At 35.1% G+C, this 21,588-nt stretch overlaps 1 protein-coding gene across 1 annotated transcript; it reads left to right on the top strand.

The window, feature by feature from the left end:
- The first annotated feature begins 1,967 nt into the window (after window positions 1-1,967).
- On the top strand, window positions 1,968-19,927 carry LOC121414155 (organic cation transporter protein-like). The gene is made up of 11 exons (XM_041607227.1): window positions 1,968-2,121; window positions 10,178-10,432; window positions 11,072-11,175; window positions 12,112-12,266; window positions 14,244-14,412; window positions 15,567-15,705; window positions 16,465-16,556; window positions 17,206-17,414; window positions 17,768-17,876; window positions 18,410-18,619; window positions 19,498-19,927. Exons 1-11 carry the CDS (start codon window positions 1,972-1,974, stop codon window positions 19,625-19,627), a joined length of 1,722 nt encoding a protein of 573 aa, XP_041463161.1. The 5' UTR covers window positions 1,968-1,971; the 3' UTR covers window positions 19,628-19,927.
- Window positions 19,928-21,588: the final 1,661 nt, after the last annotated feature.

The following is a 21,588-nucleotide window of genomic DNA, read 5'->3' as shown; positions in this document are numbered from 1 at the left end:
GTAGTAGTAGTAGTAGTAGTGGTGGTAGTAGTAGTATAGTAGTAGTAGTAGTAGTAGTAGTAGTAGTAGAGTAGTATTATAGTAGTAGTGGTCGTCGTCGTCGTCTTCTTCTTGCATGCATATTTGTAGCAAAATTACTTTATTACTTTTATGAATAACAGTATAAATAATGGATAGTTGTAAAATGTATATCGTGTATGCACAAACTTTATGCGCTTATAGATATGGAGGAAAATTCTATTATTTCATCGAGGAAAAAACAACCATTCATTTCTCCCTGAACATGTGAAATTAGCATTGTTTGATATTATATGGTTCAGGCAAGTTGGTCCTTATTGTCAAATCTGTAAAAAAATGAAATATTGTATAATTCAAACAATAAGAAACAAAAGAAATAGTGAGTGAGAGACATCATCGCCTGTCTCATTTGCATGACACTGTAGTAGTAGTGGTAGTAGTAATAGTAGTTGTAGTTGTACTAGCAGTTGTTGTTGTTGTTGTAGTAGTAGTAGTAGCAGCAGCAGCAGCAGCAGTAGCAGTAGTAGTAGTAGTATACTAGTAGTAGTAGTAGAGTAGTATTATAGTAGTAGTAGTAGTAGTAGTAGTGGTGGTAGTAGTATAGTAGTAGTAGTAGTAGTAGTAGTAGTAGTAGTAGTAGTAGTAGTAGTAGTAGTAGTAGTAGTAGTAGAGTAGTATTATAGTAGTAGTGGTCGTCGTCGTCTTCTTCTTGCATGCATATTTGTAGCAAAATTACTTTGTAACTTTTATGAATAACAGTATAAATAATGATAATAAAATAATAGTTGTAAAATGTATATCGTGTATGCACAAACTTTATCCGCTTATAGATATGGAGGAAAATGCTATTATTTCATCGAGGAAAAAAGGTCTCTTCGCATAAATATATTACTATATATATGCATATTTCTGTAATTTATCACTGTGATATATACCAGAAAATCCTTTTAGTAGGATATTCCATGTACGCACTAAAGCCAATTATGTAATGAAGATAAAAAACATGAAGGCTGTGGTGATATGTTATGCGCTATTGCAAGCAATTAGGCGATCGAGCCAATTTAATAGAATTCGGTATTTCATTATTATACCATTATATTTGACCCGTAAAACGTAAAAGGAGCCATGAAATACGCAAGGAAATCAGTTGAAGTAACGATGTTCAATAATATAATGCAAGATTGGTCAACAATTTCTCTTTCTGAATAAAAGAATCCGCCCCCCCCCCCAAAAAAAAAAATGAATAGAGAGAGGGGAGATAAACATATTATCAACTAATAATACAACAAAAATAGATGAATGAATGAATATTGATTTAGAAAATAGATATAATTAAATTAAAGCAAACATGGTTATTTATAGAGATCACTTAATTGTCTCTTGAAAGTCATCTTTATGGGCTTTCCTAAGTGATCTTCGATATCTGGTTCACTATACTCTATAGGCCTACTTGCTTTAGGGTATAATTTTGACAAGTGACTTCTGTACGTAACGACGTATAGACCCAAAACAAATGGTAATTACTGCTTTGAGTGTGTAAATAAAAAGAGCTTGAAGCTCCTAATTGGTAAATATAAAATCTCCTATACGAAGCTCATTTGATGCCTCCCCAAGAAAACAACTTGGGCGTATTTATCAGAGTAAACTTTGAAGTAGTCAGGCTGCAGTGATAAGATGGTTCTTGTATTATCGACCTTCGGCACGTCAACGTAAAACATATTTGAGGCGCAGCTACAGCAAAGATGCTCTCCCGAATCGATCGTAACGATCGCGTTAATTTCTAACGAGCATGATCGGTTTGCGTGATACCGGTTCCATCAGTGTGACGAGGGCATTAAATGTTGACTAAACTCTTGAAATCATTCCAATTGAAATCATTCAGCGACCAGGTTGTCATTGAAAGGATATCATGTTATATATACCTCCGACGGTTTAACATCGGGGAACAAAACCATGAAGTTTGATGATATTTTGAAAGAGATAGGAGAGTTTGGAAAATACCAGAGATGGGTGTATGCGATGGTCTGCATCATAGCAATGCCTGTAGCCGCCCATCAGATGGCCCAGGTCTTCCTAGCCGGTGCATCAGACCACTGGTGTGATGTAAGTAAAAAAAAAATAAATTCTGTCAAGTTCTTCAATCTGACACCCAAAATGATATCATGGGTCGATGAAGTGGTCGATGTTTCACAGGCGTAGAGATGTGGGTTGCCGTACGTGGGCCACGAAAATTTCAGCGACAGAGGATCGAGAAGGGAGAAAAGAAAAATAAAATGTGATTTTATTTTTTATGAGTAATACAAGGCCCTGGGAACGAGTTTTTTCCCTTTTTTTTTTTTACTGAGGTGCTGATGTTAATTTGAAAAGCCAAAAAAAAAAGAAAAAAGATTTCCACTACAAAATGTCATTTTGGTTACATTTTCAATCAATTTCTACACATCTTCCAGAATTATACCTGGGGGTGCTGTGCAGACTGATACACGTAGCACCTCCAAGGAAATTTTTGGAAACACTCCTGCTTCCCAAGGTAATATGTCAAAATATATTAAAAAGTGAGGGGTTTTTTCGTATTAAGAAGTCGAAGATTTTGCTCTCGCACCTCGCTTGCTCGTAGCTTTTTAGAAACTCTGTCCAATAAGATATGACTGGTCCATCAGTTTTGTTTTTGTTTTATAATGCTACAATGATTTTGGTTATATTTCCTAAAGTAAGGTAACATGGATTCTGGTTAGATAGAAGCCAGAGACACCTGGGTGATGTTCCATAAAAGTTTTGCCATAATAAAAAAAATATGGAAAATAAACGAAAGCTCTGTCAAACAGAAATACTCCCTCGACACAATAACACGTTGGAAAACTCCGGCAAAAATATAAAAATGCCAGACTTTTTCTTTTTTACGCAACAGGCCCGTGGAGTTCATCAGTATCAGTATTTGTTGTTTGATATGATTTCAGGTCAGGCAACTTCACTTTATTTTGATTGGCTGAGAAGCAAAGGTGTCTGATTGTTACTATGGTAACTTGCAGATAAAATAAACTTTATATTTCAGCATCCGACAAGTCAATTTCATGAAACGCTGACTAATATTAAGGTGTAGGTTAGAAGTAGTTAAAGGGATGCTCCGGGCTTCAGATATTAATAGCGAAATAAATGGGAGTAAAGTTCACAAAGCAAAATGCTGAAAATTTCATCAAAATCGGATGAAATAATAAAGAAGTTATTTAATTTTTAAGATTTGCGTTATTTCGTTGAAACATTTCTAGGCACGTCTTCATCAGTGTTCACGAATGTTGATTAGATGGGCTGAAAATGTCACATCCCCGCTTTCCTTTTTCTTATGTTATTACATGAAATCATAACTGTTTCATTTTTTCATAGATGTGTCAATGATGTGTCTCCATTATGATGAAATAAGTTGCAGCGAGAAATTACTAGTGCACTTAATGAGTTGTCAATCCATTTGTTTTAGTTCTTGGTAGGAAAATTGTGAAAAACCTAATTTCGTAAAATAAACTACAAAAGAACAAGTGGGATATGAAATCATCAGCACACCTAATAAATATTCACGAAGACATGCCTATAGAACTGATTCGCCTGAATGATGCAAATCTTTGAAATTTTAAATAATTCGTGATTTTGTTATCCGATTTTGATCAAAATTTCAGCATTTTGCTCTGAATTTTACTCTATTTATTGAGATATCTTAAGCCCGGAGCATCCCTTTAAGGTTTCGAATGATGATTTCAGGAATTTATCTTTTAAAAAATCCACATATCGATATGTGAAAAGAGTCTGTACTCGTCAACATAATACACAAACAATGCAAAGTCATTCTAAGTTTCTATTAGTTTTTTATTGCTTTTGCTCCCTATATAGCTCCGCTCTTTCGCAGAATTTAGTTAGACGCTGAAAGTTTGATATAAGAAAATTTAATTAAAAAAAATTGGCGAAAACAGCAACCGTCGCCAATCTAATAATTTGAAGAATATATGTGGAAATTCCACTTATTCGATGTTCATTCAGGATAATTCATTTTAAAAATGGAAGCATTTTGAGCTATCGCCTCTCTTGCTCTAAAATTGATTCTTATTGAGTACTTAACTTTCTTTTTCTTCATTCATAAATCATATTTTCCTGACTTTTGACTCTCCGGAGATACTTTCTAAAATAAAATCCTCACATAGGTCATGATGACTAAACCTAACCCAAACCAATCAAATTAAATGAATAAAGCTTTCGTTCAGAAAATTATAACAAGGACAATAACTTTCTTCTTCATGACCCAAATATCACGAAAGTTGCTCTCGCTTCCCGGAGAGGCAATTAATATTTTGAGATTTTTTATTTATTACTTTTTTTATCGCGGTCCGGAACGACATGACCCCCCGCCCCTAAGCTGCTGGATAAAATTCACATTTTCCGGGGGACACATCACCCCTCCCTGGATCTCGCCACCTTTTAGGAGGAGCTGCACAAACATGCCGTAGTTCACCGGGGTGGCAGAAGCTTCCTTCCTCGATCGAGTTCATCAGTATTTTACCCTCTTCACACCAGAAGTACTCGGAGTCGATAGTGTATAATGGCGTTCAATATGGGGATATGAATTGCAAGCTTTAAAAAATAACCTCTTTTCCATGTTTAAATCTTGATTAAATCGGAAAATACAAGCAAGTAAACAATAGAATAAGATCCATACGTATCGATTTCTGGAGATTTTTTTATTATCACGGCCAGGAGACAGGAGAAAGATGTGATGTTCATCACACTCCTAATATTATTGTTCAACATCAATGTAAATAAAAGGGAATATAAGATATAGTAACGTTGTTTCCAAAACAAGAATTTAAAGCCATTAAAGCAACACACAAATGTCAGTAATTTGTCGACGAAGCGACTGAGAGCCTCCGTCTCTAAAATAATTATGAAAAACATTCTCAAAGAATATGTGATTTTTTTTTCGCAAGGTCGCTACGATTCCTTAGAAATAAGAAATATTTGGGAGGGGATGGAAGGGGGAGACAAGCTGCTAGGTCAGATCAGTATAGTCTCCCACGTATACTGTGCTGCCCATGATAGGCCATTTTCTTTGTACTGAATAAATCCAACGTCGAAAACTTTTGAAGCCCCAAAAAATAATTTTGGCCTTTCTCGAAAAGAAGCGCTGGACGTGGGAATGATTTGACTGTTGTAAAGATGGAAACCGATATAGAAGTCTGGAGATTGAAATCGAAAGCGAGAAGCATGTTGATATGTTTAGAAACATATATACTTATTGTATTATATGCCTATCTTTCATTCTATCGCATGTTTTATAATAAACTTTACTTTTTTATGTTTATGTTTTTGTTATAAATCATCTTGAATCACAATATTTACAGTAGACACGGTAGAGTAGCGGGATAACAATGTAAACCCCCAAAACTTGAATAGAATAAATGTTAATAAAACAGGCAGGACATAAAACATATCAATTAAGAATAAACTCCTAGACTGACGGGATGTATAAGGATTGACAGAAAAACTATCCAATCGAATTTGCTTCGCTTAAAATACTGTACTTAAATACAAAATGTAGAAGAAAACAAATTCAAATGAAACAAAAACAAAACATCCCAAACGAATTTTCTTGACCATTCAAATGGTTAGAATTATATAGCTTATCATATCGTACTAGGTCCATTTTATTGCCCTTACTGTCATATAGTTATTACATTTGTAGTATAATTTGAGTAAACCCATATAGGTTCATGTGGAGTCCCCCAGGAATCTGTCGTTTGTACTCTTTTATTTGACATCCCCCCCCCCGAATAATTTTGTACAAGACCATCATACAGCCATCTTGTAATGAAAAAAAGTTGTCTAATATTGTGCCATTAGAAAATAACTTATGTTCCTCTCACATTAGGTGAGCTAGGCTTGTATTAAGATTTACACGACCTATATAGACTTTTTTTAAAGTCTTTTACTCTGTTTTGCCTGTCTTCTCTTCTTCAGATTTGAAAATGTCATAGTTTTGCAGTTCCAATTCCCGGTAGCCAGCATTTTTTTTTTTACACTTGCGACAAGGGTGTATTGAGATTTATACGACCTAGACTTCAATATTTTCTTCATTCCTTTTCCTCTGTTTTGCCTGTCTTCTCTTGTTTAGATTTGAAAATGTCTTAGTTTTGCAGATCCGCATCCCGGTGCCAGCTCTGATTTTTTTTCACACTTGCGACAAAATATGGGCATAAAATGATATATCTTGTGAAAGAAAAATAAAAAGTTGCACCTCATGAATGACCAATTTAAATAAAACCATATCTTGACAACATAATGATTATATGGCATGAAAGAAAATCTATTCCCAGATAATTTGATACCATATTGTGTACGCTTGCAACCAGGAGTATTTTGATGTGATATGAAATTCGATTAGCGTCTTGATTCTGCGGTAAAATGTAATGTCGTAAAGTTCAAATAGGGATTGAAGAGGTTTTTTTTAGCCATTTGTTTTAAAATCAATGTGCAGACATGAGGAATATAAATTTGTTTAAATTTATTGAAAATAGGCGTAAATATAGAATTAAACGCATTTTCCCGTTGCCGAATTTTTCATGTTTTCGCCTCAATCAAAGGTACTCGATCATTCCGTATTGCTATTAATATGATTAACACCATGGAATTGGGGTGCACTTCCTAACTTAAAATATGCTACCAAAAGAGAGTGATAACCTTTTTTCCTTTCCGATTTGCTTTCGGTTTGACGTCTACTTGATTTCGACACCTTGATTACAATAAAGGCAGGGGTATAACTAGGACGGCACCGGAGAGCCAATTGCACGATAGCCCCCCCCCCCCACCCCGTAATTTTGCACGTAGTGGAAAAATATAAAAAGAAGGTTACCCTTATACATGAATGAGGATAAAGGGAATTCATCGACTAACCCAGGCGCTCCCCCCCCCCATAATATTGATGATAATAATGCCATCATGGCAACACCTATGACGTATCCACTAAGGTGGTTTATCTTCAAATTATCAAAGTATATAAGAGATGAATAGAAGAGATAATGGTGAAAAAAACTTTTTAAAAATAAAAGGAGTATATTGAAAATAGTATGCTAGTGTGTGTAAGTTCTAGGCCAAATATACTCCTTTTTTCTTCTTTTCAGGGTAAAACTTGAAGTTAACTTTTTAGGTCTCCTTGCCCTTAAACCCTGGTGCCGTCCCTGGGCAAACATCGTTTTATTTGAGCGTAATGAATATACGAGCTCTGTACTCTATTGTTCTTTTACCATGTTTAATCATGTTGGACTTTGAGTCTGTTATTATACACAATGCTCTCGGCTAAAGTTGACTGATCCTAGAGTTTCTTTGACTTTAATATCTTGTTTGCATGATGACCAAATATCACGACAATTATCATTGTCATTTTCCCTCGCTCTCTGCTTTCTTCTTTATGTTACCGACTTCAGTTGTAGAGCACTTGAGGGGGATGTGTTTTTGCAGCACAAATAATGTATATATATATATATATATATATATATAATTATGCAAAGGTGAATTGCAGTTTCACACATTCAGGTATTAATGCCCATCAAGTAATTACCTCTTTATTCAAATGTCTGAAAATGATTATTGCGCGAGAGGAATTGTGCCCTTTTTTTAAATAGTGGTGATTTAATTTATTGTTTTCAATTTCTCCCCTTCTTCATAAAAACCGCGCCATACTGATCTACACATTCTGCGGTATCATCTATTTTTATTAAAGGACAAGTCCACCCCAACAAAAAGTTGATTTGAAATAGGAGAAAGATCCAAGAAGCAAAACACTAAAAATTTCATCAAAATCGCATGTAAAATAAGAAAGTTATGACATTTTAAAATTTTGCTTAATTTCACAAATTATATGCAAATCCTTTTTGGTATGCAAATTGGCAGACTTATGACGACACCCACTCACTATTTCTTTGGTATTTTATTATATGAAATATAAAAATATTATACTTTTGTCCTGGTCAAGTGAAACAAAGTTTTCTCCCTGAACATGTGAAATTACCATTATTTTAACAGTTTATGGTTAAGTCATATTGGTCCTTTTTGTCAAATTTGTAAAAATTGAAATTCTGTATTATTCAAACAATAAAACACAAAAGAAATAATGAGTGATGGACATCACCGATTCTCTCATTTGCATATCGCTTTGTTGTACATTTAACCTATTTTGTGAAAAATAAGCGAAACTTTAAAATGTCAAAACTTTCTTATTTTACATCCGATTTCGATGAAATTTGCAGGGTTATCACTGTTATGTTTGTTTGATTTTTCTCTATCGATTCAAATCAACAACTTTCTGGGGTGGAATTGACCTTTAAAGGACAAGTCCACCCCAACAAAAACTTGATTTGAATAAGAAGAGAAAAATTCAACAAGAATAACACTGAAAATTTCATCAAAATCGGATGTAAAATAAGAAATTTATGGCATTTTAAAGTTTCGCTTATTTTCAACAAAATAGTTATATGAACGAGCCAGTTACATCCAAATGGGAGAATTGATGACATCACTCACTCACTATTTCTTTTGTAATTTATTATATGAAATATGAATTATTTTTATTTTTTCGTCATTGTCATGTGAAATGAAGTTTCATTCCTCACTGAACACATGTCATTCCATTATTATAACATTTTGTGCTTCAGGCAAGGAGGTCCTAATCGTCAAATTCGTAAAAATTGAAATATTGTATAATTCAAACAATAAAAAACAAAAGAAATAGTGAGTGAGTGACATCATCGACTCTCTCAATTGGATGTAACTGGCTCGTTCATATAACTATTTTGTTGAAAATAAGCGAAACTTTGAAATGTCATAACTTTCTTATTTTACATCCGATTTTGATAACATTTTCAGCACTGTGCTTGCCTGATTTTTCTCTATTGATTCATATCAACATTTTTCTGGGGTGGAATTGACCTTTAATCTTCTTTGTTGATCATATCTGACTATACGTTTATACCTTAAGAGTCACCAATTATATAATACTTCAGTGAACCTATCTGCCTTTTTATAACAAGTCAGTGCTAACGTGAGCTCTATAGCTTTGCTTATCTGTGAGAAGTTCAAAAAAATATAGTTCTCTCCACGGGGTGCATGGATTTCAAAAAGAAAAATCAAAGGCATTGTAAGCTTGATATATATCTGCTCTTTAATTTGATACCTGATTCACAGGAATTAGTCTAGAAATAACAAATATATATAGGCCTAACAGTATCTTTCATTCTTAAAAAAATGTATTCTCCTCCGAGAGGAATCGGTTTAGAATCATCCGATTTGTAGAGAGCCATTTTGTGCCCATATACGCCCTTTAAAATTAAAGGACCCCCCTACAGCGATCCTCCGTTTGTTTCCCATGTATTCATTTCTTTTAAAGCACATAAGTGCCAAGCATGTCCCTGTTTTAAAAAAGAAATAAGCACGTCCCATGTACAACATAAGTCAAGACAAATTAGTTAATGAAATTTGAGAGTAAGTGAAAAATGTTTGGCTCTGAGTTCATTTCATGTTATTATTGAAATATTTTAGAGAAGTTTGCAATATATCTGTCGAAGTCATTCGTTTTCATTTATGTATAAAAATCATTGTTTCATATACCACTTTAAGTTACGGTGTATTGTTGATTTTTCAGTCATTTTCCTTCATACATTTCCTCGTATACCCTTGAGGCACCTTTCCAAAATAAACGTGGCTGTAAATTAGTCTTTGATAACATTTTATTTCCGATGTATGCCATATAGGCCCGATATATATTCACTTGCTTCGGTATCCCCATTAATATTCTCTAGCGCGGTCATGGCAGGACCATTTTGGTGGTGGCAAGCCCCTCCGTTCTTTGTATTATTTGTATATGTTTGTGCTTATTGTTCCGTTATATTTGTCAAATTTACTTCTATTTAGTTAAGCTCGAGCTTACCCTTTCTCCTACTTTATGATGAATTAGTAGTGTTTCGATTGATCTGTTTTATGATATGTCGTGTTACTTGTTTTATCATGTGAATGGAAAATAATAGATATAAAATGCAAATACAAATGGGTAAAGGGGGAGTCAAATCACGCTTTGCTTTAAAATAATATCTCCTTGAAATCTGTGTTGTTTTTTCTGATCATCCTTTGCTAGGTGGCAGCGTGGAGCGATGAGGATTGCCAAAAATGGGGTTACACCGAAGAGCAATGCATCGAAGCAAAGCGAAACGCCAGCTCTCCCGTCAACGGAACCGAAGACGAGCTCCAGTGTACGAAGTATTCCATCGTGGATGAACTCGTCTTCAATCCGGGTCTCGATCCCGTGAAGTACAACGACACAGAGACCATCGAATGCAACAACGGATGGGTCTACGATAAAAGCCAGTATAAATCGTCACTCATACAAGAAGTAAGATGGTTATATATCATTGACTGGCCTTGAGGATATTGCCCAAGATTCCTCCCACGCATATTGCTGGAGTCGAGGATGAAGGCAAACGTGATATCTCCTGAAATTCTTTTGAGTCACTATGAAGTTAAATTTCTAATGACTTGTAATCCTAATCTGAGAATCATATAGTGACGTCTGAAGGGAAAAGGATTTGCGAAGTCACTCCCTACCTATGAGCCCGACCTCGGATAATACATAATCCCTCCCTTCTAACGAAAGCAAGAGTGAAGTTATTATTATCATTATCATTGTTATTATTATTAATATCATTATGAATATTGTTATTATTAACATTATTGTTATTACTATCATCATAATCATTACTATTATTGTATATAAAAGTAATGATATAATATTGTATTTGATTATACTGCTACGATAAATAGTATTATTATCGTAATCAACAAAAACTTTCTTTTACATTTCCAATTATACTTTGGAGAAAAAAATCACTTACAAATCTCTTTATCGGAAAAATACCCTGATGCAGTTGCCTTTTGGAAGTAGACCAATTGCTATTCTGATTCTTTCAAATATTTTATAAAATTCATTTGTTGTGTTGTTTTTATTTTTTATATTTTTATTATTTTTTTTTAGTTTGACCTGGTATGCGATGATGGAAATTTAGACAGCGTGGCTCAGTCATTATTCTTCGTGGGTGTCCTCATCGGTTCTCTGCTTTTTGGAGCCCTCGCCGACATGTAAGTTACCTGACACGACATTTGCTCTGTAGACATTTGCTGCGGAGGCATAGGTTTAGAGTAAGGATTGTAATAGAGTGTTTTGGTTCAGAATAATGTCAGGATAAGGATTAGGGTTTATCTAGTTTTGGAGGATAGATTTTATGTTTGGCTTAATGTCCATATTTTTCATCGGAGCAATTGTCGCCGGAGCAAATGTCATGTAACCATAATAGTCACACGAACTAGATCGACCCTACTTACGATGAAATCTCTACCCCATGATATTTCAAGTGATTATGAAAAAAGATGACAAATGTGGGGGCATCCCACTTGGACGTGAAAATATCTTCCTGCCCGTGTAAATGAAGTAACCCACCTTTGTGTTATTTGTTTCGCTAATTGCATTTTTTTTGTCTTTAGCAATAATTTTATCAATGGCGTACAGATGGGGGACCCCCCCCCCCATCACGACCAAGAAAAAAAAAGAAAATGAAAGAGAGAAGGTTGAAAAACATATTATTTTCTGAATATTATTTCAAAATCTATCACAAAATTTGATTTTTATATTTAAAAGATGTGGATTATTATCTCACTCGCAATTTTTTTTATTTTACGCGATAATACATAATCTAGCCCCCTTGAAACTGTGGCTTATTACGCCATATACAGTAGATATATATATATAAATATATATACCTTGAATATACCTTGAATGACAAATCTGACTGTTTACATGAAATACATATGAATACTTAAAAAGATACGAATGTATCAATCTGTGCAGAACCATTGATAAAATGTATCTGTTTTTCCTAAACACAATTTAATTAAATGTTCTTTCTGTATTTCCATATTTTTTTTCGTTATTTTTGCTTTCTTTTTACTTTCTTTCTTTCATTATTTATGTCTTTAACCATTCATTTATTAAAAACGTTTTTCTTCTCTCTCTTCCAGGTTTGGTCGCCGTATTACTCTATTTGTAGCGCTATTCATGCAGATATCGGTCGGTGTTGGGATAGCGTTTTCTCCTAGTTTTTGGTGGTTTGCAAGTTTACGTATTGTCTTAGCTTGTGCTAACATGGGGGTCTTTCTTCTTTGCTTTATTATCGGTAAGTAGTTAGATTAAAGGTATGAAAAAAATGACGAGGCGCGTGCCCCCCCCCCATCGACTGGAAAAAAACGGGGGGAGGAGAAAAGGAAGAGAAACGTAGTGGGGAAGAAGAAATTATTGTACATTATAATGTGCTACATTATATTCAAATATATTGTGTTTTACATGCATTACATAAGAAATATTTTTTCGTATCTTTATGAAACATAATTTGCTCAGGATCCCGTTTTCGAGTCTATATACACCGAATATATTTCCTCGCACTTCGAGTTATTATTGATTTATGTATAGTGACAAGCTTCTTTTTCATTACATCTTAAAGTGATTGCCGCCTTTTAAGGTCTGAATATAAAACATTTCCAGTCCGTGCTTACGTTCGCATTAGTGGATTGGCGAGATATGTTTGCTCTTCTTGAATTTCCTGAAATCTGTCCTTAAAATGTCCCTTTTTCTGATCTGAACATAAAAAAAATCAGCTAGCGCTTCGCGCTCTTATCATTTGGTTAGTGAAATACGTATGGTCTTAATGAATTCCTACAAACAAGCCTTACAATTTCTCTCCAGTTATGAATTTCATAAATTTTCAGCTCTCACTCGTAATATTTGATTAGTGAGATGCGTATGATAATCATGATTACAATGACTGCAAAAGAGGCATCATGTTTTTATATGTTATTCTAACAAAAAAAAATTCAGCGAACACTTTACACTTGCATTAGATGAATGTGGTACGATATGTACACTCCAAATGGATTCCTAAAAAATACTCCTTAAAATGTTCCTGTTTTGGGTCAGTATATACAAAAATTTCAGCTCGCGCTTCGCGCTCGCATAGTTTGTTTAGCGAGACATGTACGTGTCATAATTGCAAAAAAATGCTTATTATGTCCCTTTTTAGTTCTGAAATCACAAATTTTCAGCTCGCGCTCGAAATATTTGATTAGTAAGATGCGTATGACTACAAAAAGTGCTTCATGTATTTAGATGTTATTCTAACAAAATCAACAAGCGCTTGGCACTCGCATTAGATAACTATGTAGAGATATGTATACTCTAAATGGATTCCTAAAAAAATAGTCCTACCAAAAATGTCAGCTCGCGCTTCACACTCGCATTGTTTGTTTAGCGAGACAGACAGGAACATGTCATGATTACAAAAGTTTGCTCATAATTCCCTTTTTTTTGTCTGAATATAAAAAAATTTCAGCTCGCGCTTCGCTCGCATTATTTGATCGGTGAGACACATATCCGTTTAATGGCACAGTCCTTAAAATGTGTCTAAAAGGTCAGTATGCCTGGCAATCGGTCACTCAATTTTTTTTTTGCTGGTGCCCCACCGTGACCGTGACCCACGGTACGCCATTGTACATGTATAATGATTTCATATCTTCGGAAGATTGAAAGTGCTTTTTACTGACGAGATGGCGAGATAATTAATTAATCATTCCGACTAATAACATCATGATTGTGTCATTATAGCGAGAAAAGGTATTTTGCCAACTTGACTTATTAAAAGAAATTGCGTGTCTTCATTGTCATGATGTGAGATAAAGATAACTGAATACACCAAAACGCCCTAGTATTTTTACTTTTTAAATAAATTGACCCTAACCCTGTGGCGAGATAACACATTTCCCCAAGTCGGCAAACTAAGGTTGTTAGGTCGATTTGGCAAGATAATGTAGATGGGTTCGCATATCGTAAAATTATTTTTTTTGTTTTAATAACAAAACTTTTCAATACATTGTTCAGATATTACGAACAACAATATCCTTGATTAACTCTTTACTCAGAAACTGAATTTCAACTTGTCGATATTCTTTGTTTGTTTGTTTTTCTGGGGGTGTTTTTTTTCCTCCAGCATTTCAGTTATCACCCATTGATCACATATTTGGTTATTTAGAACATAACCAAAGATAATCAAGTAGTTATAACTTAAAGGAGCTGTTCAATTGTTCTTGTTTAATTAAACCAGGCACGGAGATGGTTGGGCCTAACAGACGAACGGTAGCAGGGATGTGTATACAGATAGCATTCTCTTTCGGTTACATGCTCCTTGCTCTAATTGCCTACTTTATACGAGACTGGATGATCCTACAACTTGTTATCTCTCTACCAGCTGTTTTATTCTTCGTCTTCTTCCCGTAAGTGTATCTGGGCCCCGTCTTACAAAGAGTGACGATTGATCCGATCAATCTCAACTTTATACACTGTAAAAACTGTGGTGTTAAAACTGACACCAATTGGTGTTAATAGAGGACCACACCCTGAGGTGTTAAAATAACACCCTAGATATTGAGCATACCACCAAAGAGTGTAAATGTAACAACCATAGGTGTTGTAATAACATATATAGGTGTAAAACTAACACCACCAATTTAACACTGGTGTAAAATAACTGGTGTGGTCCTCTATGTACACCGGTTAACACCACAGTTTTTGCTGTGTATGGAAATCAGTCGATATAACATATTTTTACAGGAAATTGCACAATGTCCTTTGAAACGAAAACTGAGAGGCACGCTGATTAAAATTAAAAAAAAACGATGGATGTATGCAATTACGTCATATCTGGAAAATCATTTTTAAAAAAAAAAGTATTTTAGATGTTGACGTTGCCGGCTTTCCATAGTTGTGATTGATCGGATCGATCGTACCTCTTTGTAAGACGGTGCCCTGATCTTGAATGCTATAACCAGTATTATAGAAACAAATCTGTACCAATGTATAAGGATTTGAAAGTAACAGAAGTCGTATATTGAATTTTTAGAATATATGTATATACGTAATGAGCGCTTATATTTTGTAACGAATATCATTACAGATAAGGTCACAATCATATCACTCATAACCATCATCATTATGCTTTATTATCATTATTAGTATTGTTACTTTTATTGACATTATTGATTTTATCATAATTCTATGAAACAGGAACATGTCGGTGATTTTCATGGAAAGACTTTGTTTTAAGAAAACAAGCACTAAATGTTAATTGTAATGAAGTACATATTTGTTATTATTATCATTATTATTATTATTTTTATCATTCTTATCATCATCATCATTATCATCATCATCATTCCAATTATTATAATTATTTTTACTATTATGATTATTATCATTATCATTATTAGTTTTCATCATTAGTAGTAGTATTATTATCATCATCATCAACATCACCATTATCATTATGATATTCACCATCATCTTCATCATTATATCGTCATTCTTTTTGGTCTTTACTATTAATAAAACATTATAATTTTATATTTTTGATTATCATCTGATTTTTTAGATTTATACCGGAGTCTCCGCGTTGGTTGATTTGTAAAGGGCGAACGGAGGAAGCAACAAAAATCATTAAGAAAGCTGCAGATACCAACAAAAAAGATCTCCCGGATCCTATTTTCACATCAGAAGAAATTAAAGAACAGGTAACCGAAAGAAAATTCAAGCAATTTTATCTTTCAAAACAGTTAATTGATTCTTTCCGGGTTAGGTTTGGGTTTCGGTAAACTTTGGTTTCGGTGATTTTTTTTATTACTGTTATCTTATCAATTCTTTCTCTCATTTGTTTCTTTTTTTTTTTTTTTTTTTTTTCTTTTTTTTTTAAGACTTTTTCGTTCTTTCTGTCTCTACCTACCTGTATATTTTTATATTATTTTTCCTTTTTGCTTTCGTTCTATTTGTTTTCTTTCTTTTTTTTCTTTTTCTTTCTTTTTTTCTTTTTCTTTCTTTCTTTCTTCCTTCCTTTCACTTCTTCCTTTCTTCCTTACATTCTTTCTCTCTCTTTCTTTCTTTTTTCTTCATTCCTTCCTTCCTTTCTTCCATCATTCTTTCCTTCTCTTTCCTTCCTTCTCTCTCTTTCTTTCTTTTTTCTTCCTTCCTTCCTTTCTTCCTTCTCTCTCTTCCTTTCTTTTTTCTTCGTTCCTTCCTTTCTTCCTTTCTTTCTTCCATTTTTTTTCTTTATTTATTTCTTTCTTTCCTTCCTTCCTTTCTTTCTTTCTTCCTTCCTTCCTTCCTTCCTCCCTTCCTTCCTTCCTTCCTTCCTTTCTCTCTTTCTTTCAATCAATCATTTTTTTTCTTCCTGTCGTTCCTTCATTTTATTCTTTCTTCCTTCCATGTTTTTTTTTTTGCATTAATGTTTTTATCTTCAGTGATTTTCATTTGTTCTGTCATCCTTTCCAATGTAGCAAGATGCACTGACAGCTAAACAAGCCACGTTTTTAGATCTCTTCAAAACACCTAACCTCCGAATCCGTACTCTCAACTGTATGTTTAATTGGTAAGAGAAACAAAACGTGTTTTCTTTTTCATTCCCGTTATAGCGCCATTATATTCTTTGATTTATTTTATTGCTGGAAACAGAGGTGGCTCCAGAGTTTTTAAAGTGGGGGTAAAAGTGGAAGGAAATGTTTTTTTTTTGTTGCTCATAATCGATATCTTACCAACAGTATAATGTATGCCATTATTAGTTTGATTGTTTTATATTGAGTTTGTTCGATATAGACCTAATGATATCTAGTTGAACATAATTTTAGTTGTCAAGTTTTCGTAAAGCTGTCGTGGAACATCTGTTAAAAAAATAGACATGGAATTTGTTATCATTTATATATTTTTTACAATGTAAATACATTCAGTGTATAATGTACTGTAGGAATTGTTTATAATCATAATATACATGCATTACAGAATGTATTAAGTAGATTTACAATATGTAACAATAATTCATTTTTATCTACAACTTGTACAGAAGCGTATGTTTAAACTGGTTGATTTATCTGGTTCCTATATGAATATCTTTGCTTTTGTGTGCATTCGTAATAGCTAAACTTATCAATGCCTATAAACTGGTTGTTAGCATTAATTGGATAATTCATTCATTCATGTTTGATAGTAACTGAAGTCGAATCATCTTTGCCCTTTGTGTATAGGTTCGTGAATACCATGGTTTATTATGGCTTATCACTGGACACCTCCGACCTGGGTGCTAATGATTATATCGCATTCTTTATATCTGGTGCTGTCGAGGTACCTGCGATCATAACCGGTATCTTTGCTATCGATTACTTCGGTCGAGCAAAGAGTACCTGCGGTTATATGCTCTTTGGGGGCGTGGCCTGTTTATGTACCACATTTACACGTAAGTACATAGCTAAGCAATTAAAAAAAATATATCTAATTATATATGACATGATTTCACTGAAAATCATCATAAAATATTTTCAATCTCACATTTTTAAATGTTACTGTCAAAAACATGATTTCTATAATATCCTGCATGCTGATTCGAGATTTTAAATTCAAATAATTGTTTGGCTCGCTCGCTTCCATCAATTGCAAATTTTCCCAAACTGATGTGCCAAATCAGTAACTCGGCCTCCACATTTATTCAATATATTTATTTGTTTGTGGGGGAGGGGGCAAATCACGCCACTACATGTAGTAGCAACATTTGGATTCCCAACTAAACTTATCCTCTCTTTCCCTTTCTAGCTTTGGGTGCCTGGCGGACGACGGTTGCTATGTTAGGCAAGTTTGGTATTACAGCATCATTTGCAATTATCTACATATTTTCAGCGGAGCTGTTCCCTACCCCAGTCAGGTAAGAACATGTTCAAACGGAAACACTTTACTTTGATTTTATAAACTGAATAAGTGGTATTAATTTCTTTAACTGTTATAAAACTGGGGACTGAATCAGCCCCCTTCCCGTCGACAAAGTTTTTTGATCGCGTTGCTCGCTGACTTTTTACTTTCAAGTCTCGCGCAACTTTTGAGACCAAATTTGCGACCCCCAGGTACGCGGTTCCGAAATTACGCAATTTATTGCATGCAGACCAAAATTGCTTAAAAACGTGAATTCGTTTACAAATCCAATACAAGAAGTGTTTTTAGCCAAATCTCACAAATGTATCGTCATTTCAACTTTTACAGTTTTCTTAGGTGTCAAAATAGCCCATCAGTCTTTCTCAGGTTAAACGCAGATTTTGAAAAAACAAGAAAGTTAGTACAAAATAATTCTAATTCATCAAAATCTGTTGTATCCTCGCATGATTCTATTTTTATCAATTAATAACCGAATAAATTGTATGAGTATCGTTTCACCTCATGATTACCATTTATCTTGATTTCCAGGAGTGTTGGTGTAGGCATCTGTTCCATGTCTGCGCGTATAGCGGGGATATTATCACCCTACGTATTGCTCCTGGATGAGGTCTGGGAACCTCTCCCGGTCATCATCTTCGGGGTCCTGTCAATCATCGCCGGAGTTCTCATCCTTTTCGTTCCCGAGACGTTAGGGGCACAGCTTCCCCAAACCATTGAAGAGGGAGAGCTCTTCGGAACGTGAGTATTCTTGTTTTTTCTGTATTATGTAGCTGTGATTGAAAGTGTTCAAACGCGTTGTTCAGAAGAATCCCACTGAACTATTTTAGGGAGGGCACCGCACTTCAGGCACTCGCCCCTGTGATATTTTTCATGTAGGGGACATCTGATTACAAGCTGTGCTTCTTTGGGGCCCTAAAACTGTCATTTTCATTTCTTTGTTATGTAACCATTTATTTATTTGTACTTTACTCTCCTTTTGACTGGTTTCAATAAATTCAATTCAAAAGGAAAAACAGAGAAGAAAAAGAAGGGGGTTCGAGGAAGATTATTCATTTGTGAACAAAAAAAATCCCGTCACTTATAGGGGTCGTCGTGCCCATCCCCTTAAACGAAGGACCCTGGGGGCCGTTTCATAAAGCTATTCATAAGTTAAGAGCGACTTTAAGAACGACTGGTGATCCTTTCTTACTAAAAAATTGCCAATGGTGCGTACCATTTATCACAAGAAAGGATCACCAGTCGTTCGTAAAGTCGCTCTTAACTTACGAACAGCTTCATCAAACACCCACCTGGTGCTGCTCCTGTGATAGGCCTTTTCTTATCTCTCTTTCTCCTACTTCTCATGAATATGCACACACACGCCCCACACACGCAAAACACACACACGCCCCCTCCCCCCTCCCACACACACACACCAACCCACATTACTTGATGGTTCACTTTCCTCCAGTACGTCAAGTCTCTGCCTTTTCTGCCTGAATTCTTCCTCTTCCCTCTCCGCATGCATACCTTAATTTCCAACTCTTTATAAAACATGTCAAAAGTTTTCTATTACCTTTGTGTAAGAAATGTTTTATTGAGCGTCTTATAATCGTTATTCTTATTTTCAATTACAGGAAGAGGGGGAGGGAACTCCAAGAGAAGAAGAGCGAAGACTACACTCTCCAAACGATTTCGTCATCATTGGACGAGAAACCAAAGGAAGGAAACGGACATGTCAACCAAGCTTTCGAGAACAACATCTAGAATCTATATTTTATCATCTAAAATTGTTCTCATTTCTTTCCTCTCCTTCAGTTAGATTGATTCAAGAAGAACATCTTTAACGATCTTGGGTACCATTTAACCATATTAGCCACACAAACACTCTGAATATCTTAAATTATCATGGAAACAAATAATAATGATATAGCATTTATGAGGCGCCGATCTATCTAGTTACCTATTCAGTGGCGCACTATGATATTAGCCCGGCTGTAGCTCCAGCTGCTAAAGGCGCTTGGTGCCTTCAAGGAATTAATCCTGCCGGGTACCCATTCACATCACCTGGGTCGAGTGCAGCACAGTGTAGATAAATTTCTTGCTGAAGGAAAGCACGCCATGGCTAGGATTCGAACCCACGACCCTCTGTTTGAAATGCGAGAGTCAGAACCACTAGACCACGACGCGCCCAAATCCATTTTCTTTATCAAAAATTACCCAAATTCTTTATTGATTTTAATAAATTCTGATAACAATTAAATTTGGATTGTCCCCCCTAATCGTAACTTTCTAAAAGTAATTTCTAAAGGTAGGAGGTGATGATGTATCCTCATCTATCTTGAGAGCGAAGTTGGCGGTAAAGTTTCTGCCTGTCGAACCAAAGGTCGTGGGTAAGTCCACCAAGGGCGGATGACTGAAGCCAGTGCGTTGCGTGTAAACGTCTTTTCACTGTTCCATAGATGCAGGCTATTTTACAGTGGAAAACACTCTGTCCCTCGGATAGGACGTTAAATGGAGGCCCTGTGTAAAGGAGATCGAGTCACGACCTTTGCACGTTAAGAACCCACTGCACCATTCTTATAAGATTATAGAGGCCTCTATACTGGAAACCCCGGTGTAGAGGTCCACCCCCGGGGTCCACCTGCCATGCCTGCACTAGCTCCCCCAATCAGTCATATCGGGAAGAGAGACCTGCTGGTCACAGCGATTCAGTTCGCTTTTCGCCTCCGAGGAACGGGTGACGCATTAAAGTAACAATAATAATCTTTTAACAACAAAAAATATAAAGACAATGTTACTAATTTCTTTTACCAGATCAAACCTGCGCACATATATCTGACTTGTCTTTCTATGATACCTCTGTGTATATTTTATATATTTTGTTTCATGTTCAGTAATGTTTTATTCAGTGATTGCCATTATCATTATCTCTTGGTAATTAAAGCTTTTGTTCATGTGTTTGATTTATTTCTACTTTCATTTTATGTTGCGAAAGCCCTTTTCAACTGAACCGCTCCTTAACATGATTATCAGACGCCCATATGCAGCACAATTTCGTCTCTAAACTTTGTACTGTCCATCATAATCATATCATCTGAAAGCGATTGAAAGGTCTGGTATGACGTAAGCAAAATGTAGGCAGAGGTGAGTCAAAGTTTTGTCCGTATAGTGACATAATTCAGTGAGCCAAAATGTGTCGCTATAACTTATAATACTGACAAATTAACTGACTTTTACGAGAGTTACTCACTTTTTTATATTGGTTTGTGTATACTTAAAAAAAGAAAAATGTATAAAAGATTAGATGACGAAAAAATGAAGAAGGGGAATATAATAAAAGAGAAACGATGCATTGGGGAATAGATGGGTCGGGTGTATATATAAATTGAATTGAATAACTTTATTTTCCATAAATGAAATTCTTTTTTCACTGGTTTACACACATGTAGATACAATGTATAAACAGAACAAAGCAAAGATGATGAAAACAAGTCAACAAATTGGTCAAAGCATACCCCTATTTTCTTATTTGAAAACTAAATCGTTGTCTCCGCTGGGTCGATCGTCTTGCGCCTATCAGATTTCACTGGCGCCACCTAGGATGCATGGCAATCAGTGGCGGAACTACGGGGCGGGGGGCTTAGGGGGTTGAACCCCCTCCCTTTGGGCTGCCAAGTTTTTTTTTTTAAATAATGACCTACATTTTGGAGCCAACCCCAAATTAC

This window comes from Lytechinus variegatus, chromosome 4 (assembly GCF_018143015.1).
Source record: "Lytechinus variegatus isolate NC3 chromosome 4, Lvar_3.0, whole genome shotgun sequence".
Classification (NCBI taxonomy): Eukaryota; Metazoa; Echinodermata; class Echinoidea; order Temnopleuroida; family Toxopneustidae; genus Lytechinus; species Lytechinus variegatus.
This window is presented reverse-complemented; position numbering and strand designations above follow the sequence as displayed.

Bases quoted from the DNA above. Each gene is read 5' to 3' on its own strand.
- LOC121414155 (XM_041607227.1), top strand. From the start codon at position 1,972: ATGAAGTTTGATGATATTTTGAAAGAGATAGGAGAGTTTGGAAAATAC. The intron at 10,433-11,071 runs GTAAGATGGTTA...ATTTTTTTTTAG, and splicing joins AATCGTCACTCATACAAGAA to TTTGACCTGGTATGCGATGA. The intron at 11,176-12,111 runs GTAAGTTACCTG...TCTCTCTTCCAG, and splicing joins TTTGGAGCCCTCGCCGACAT to GTTTGGTCGCCGTATTACTC.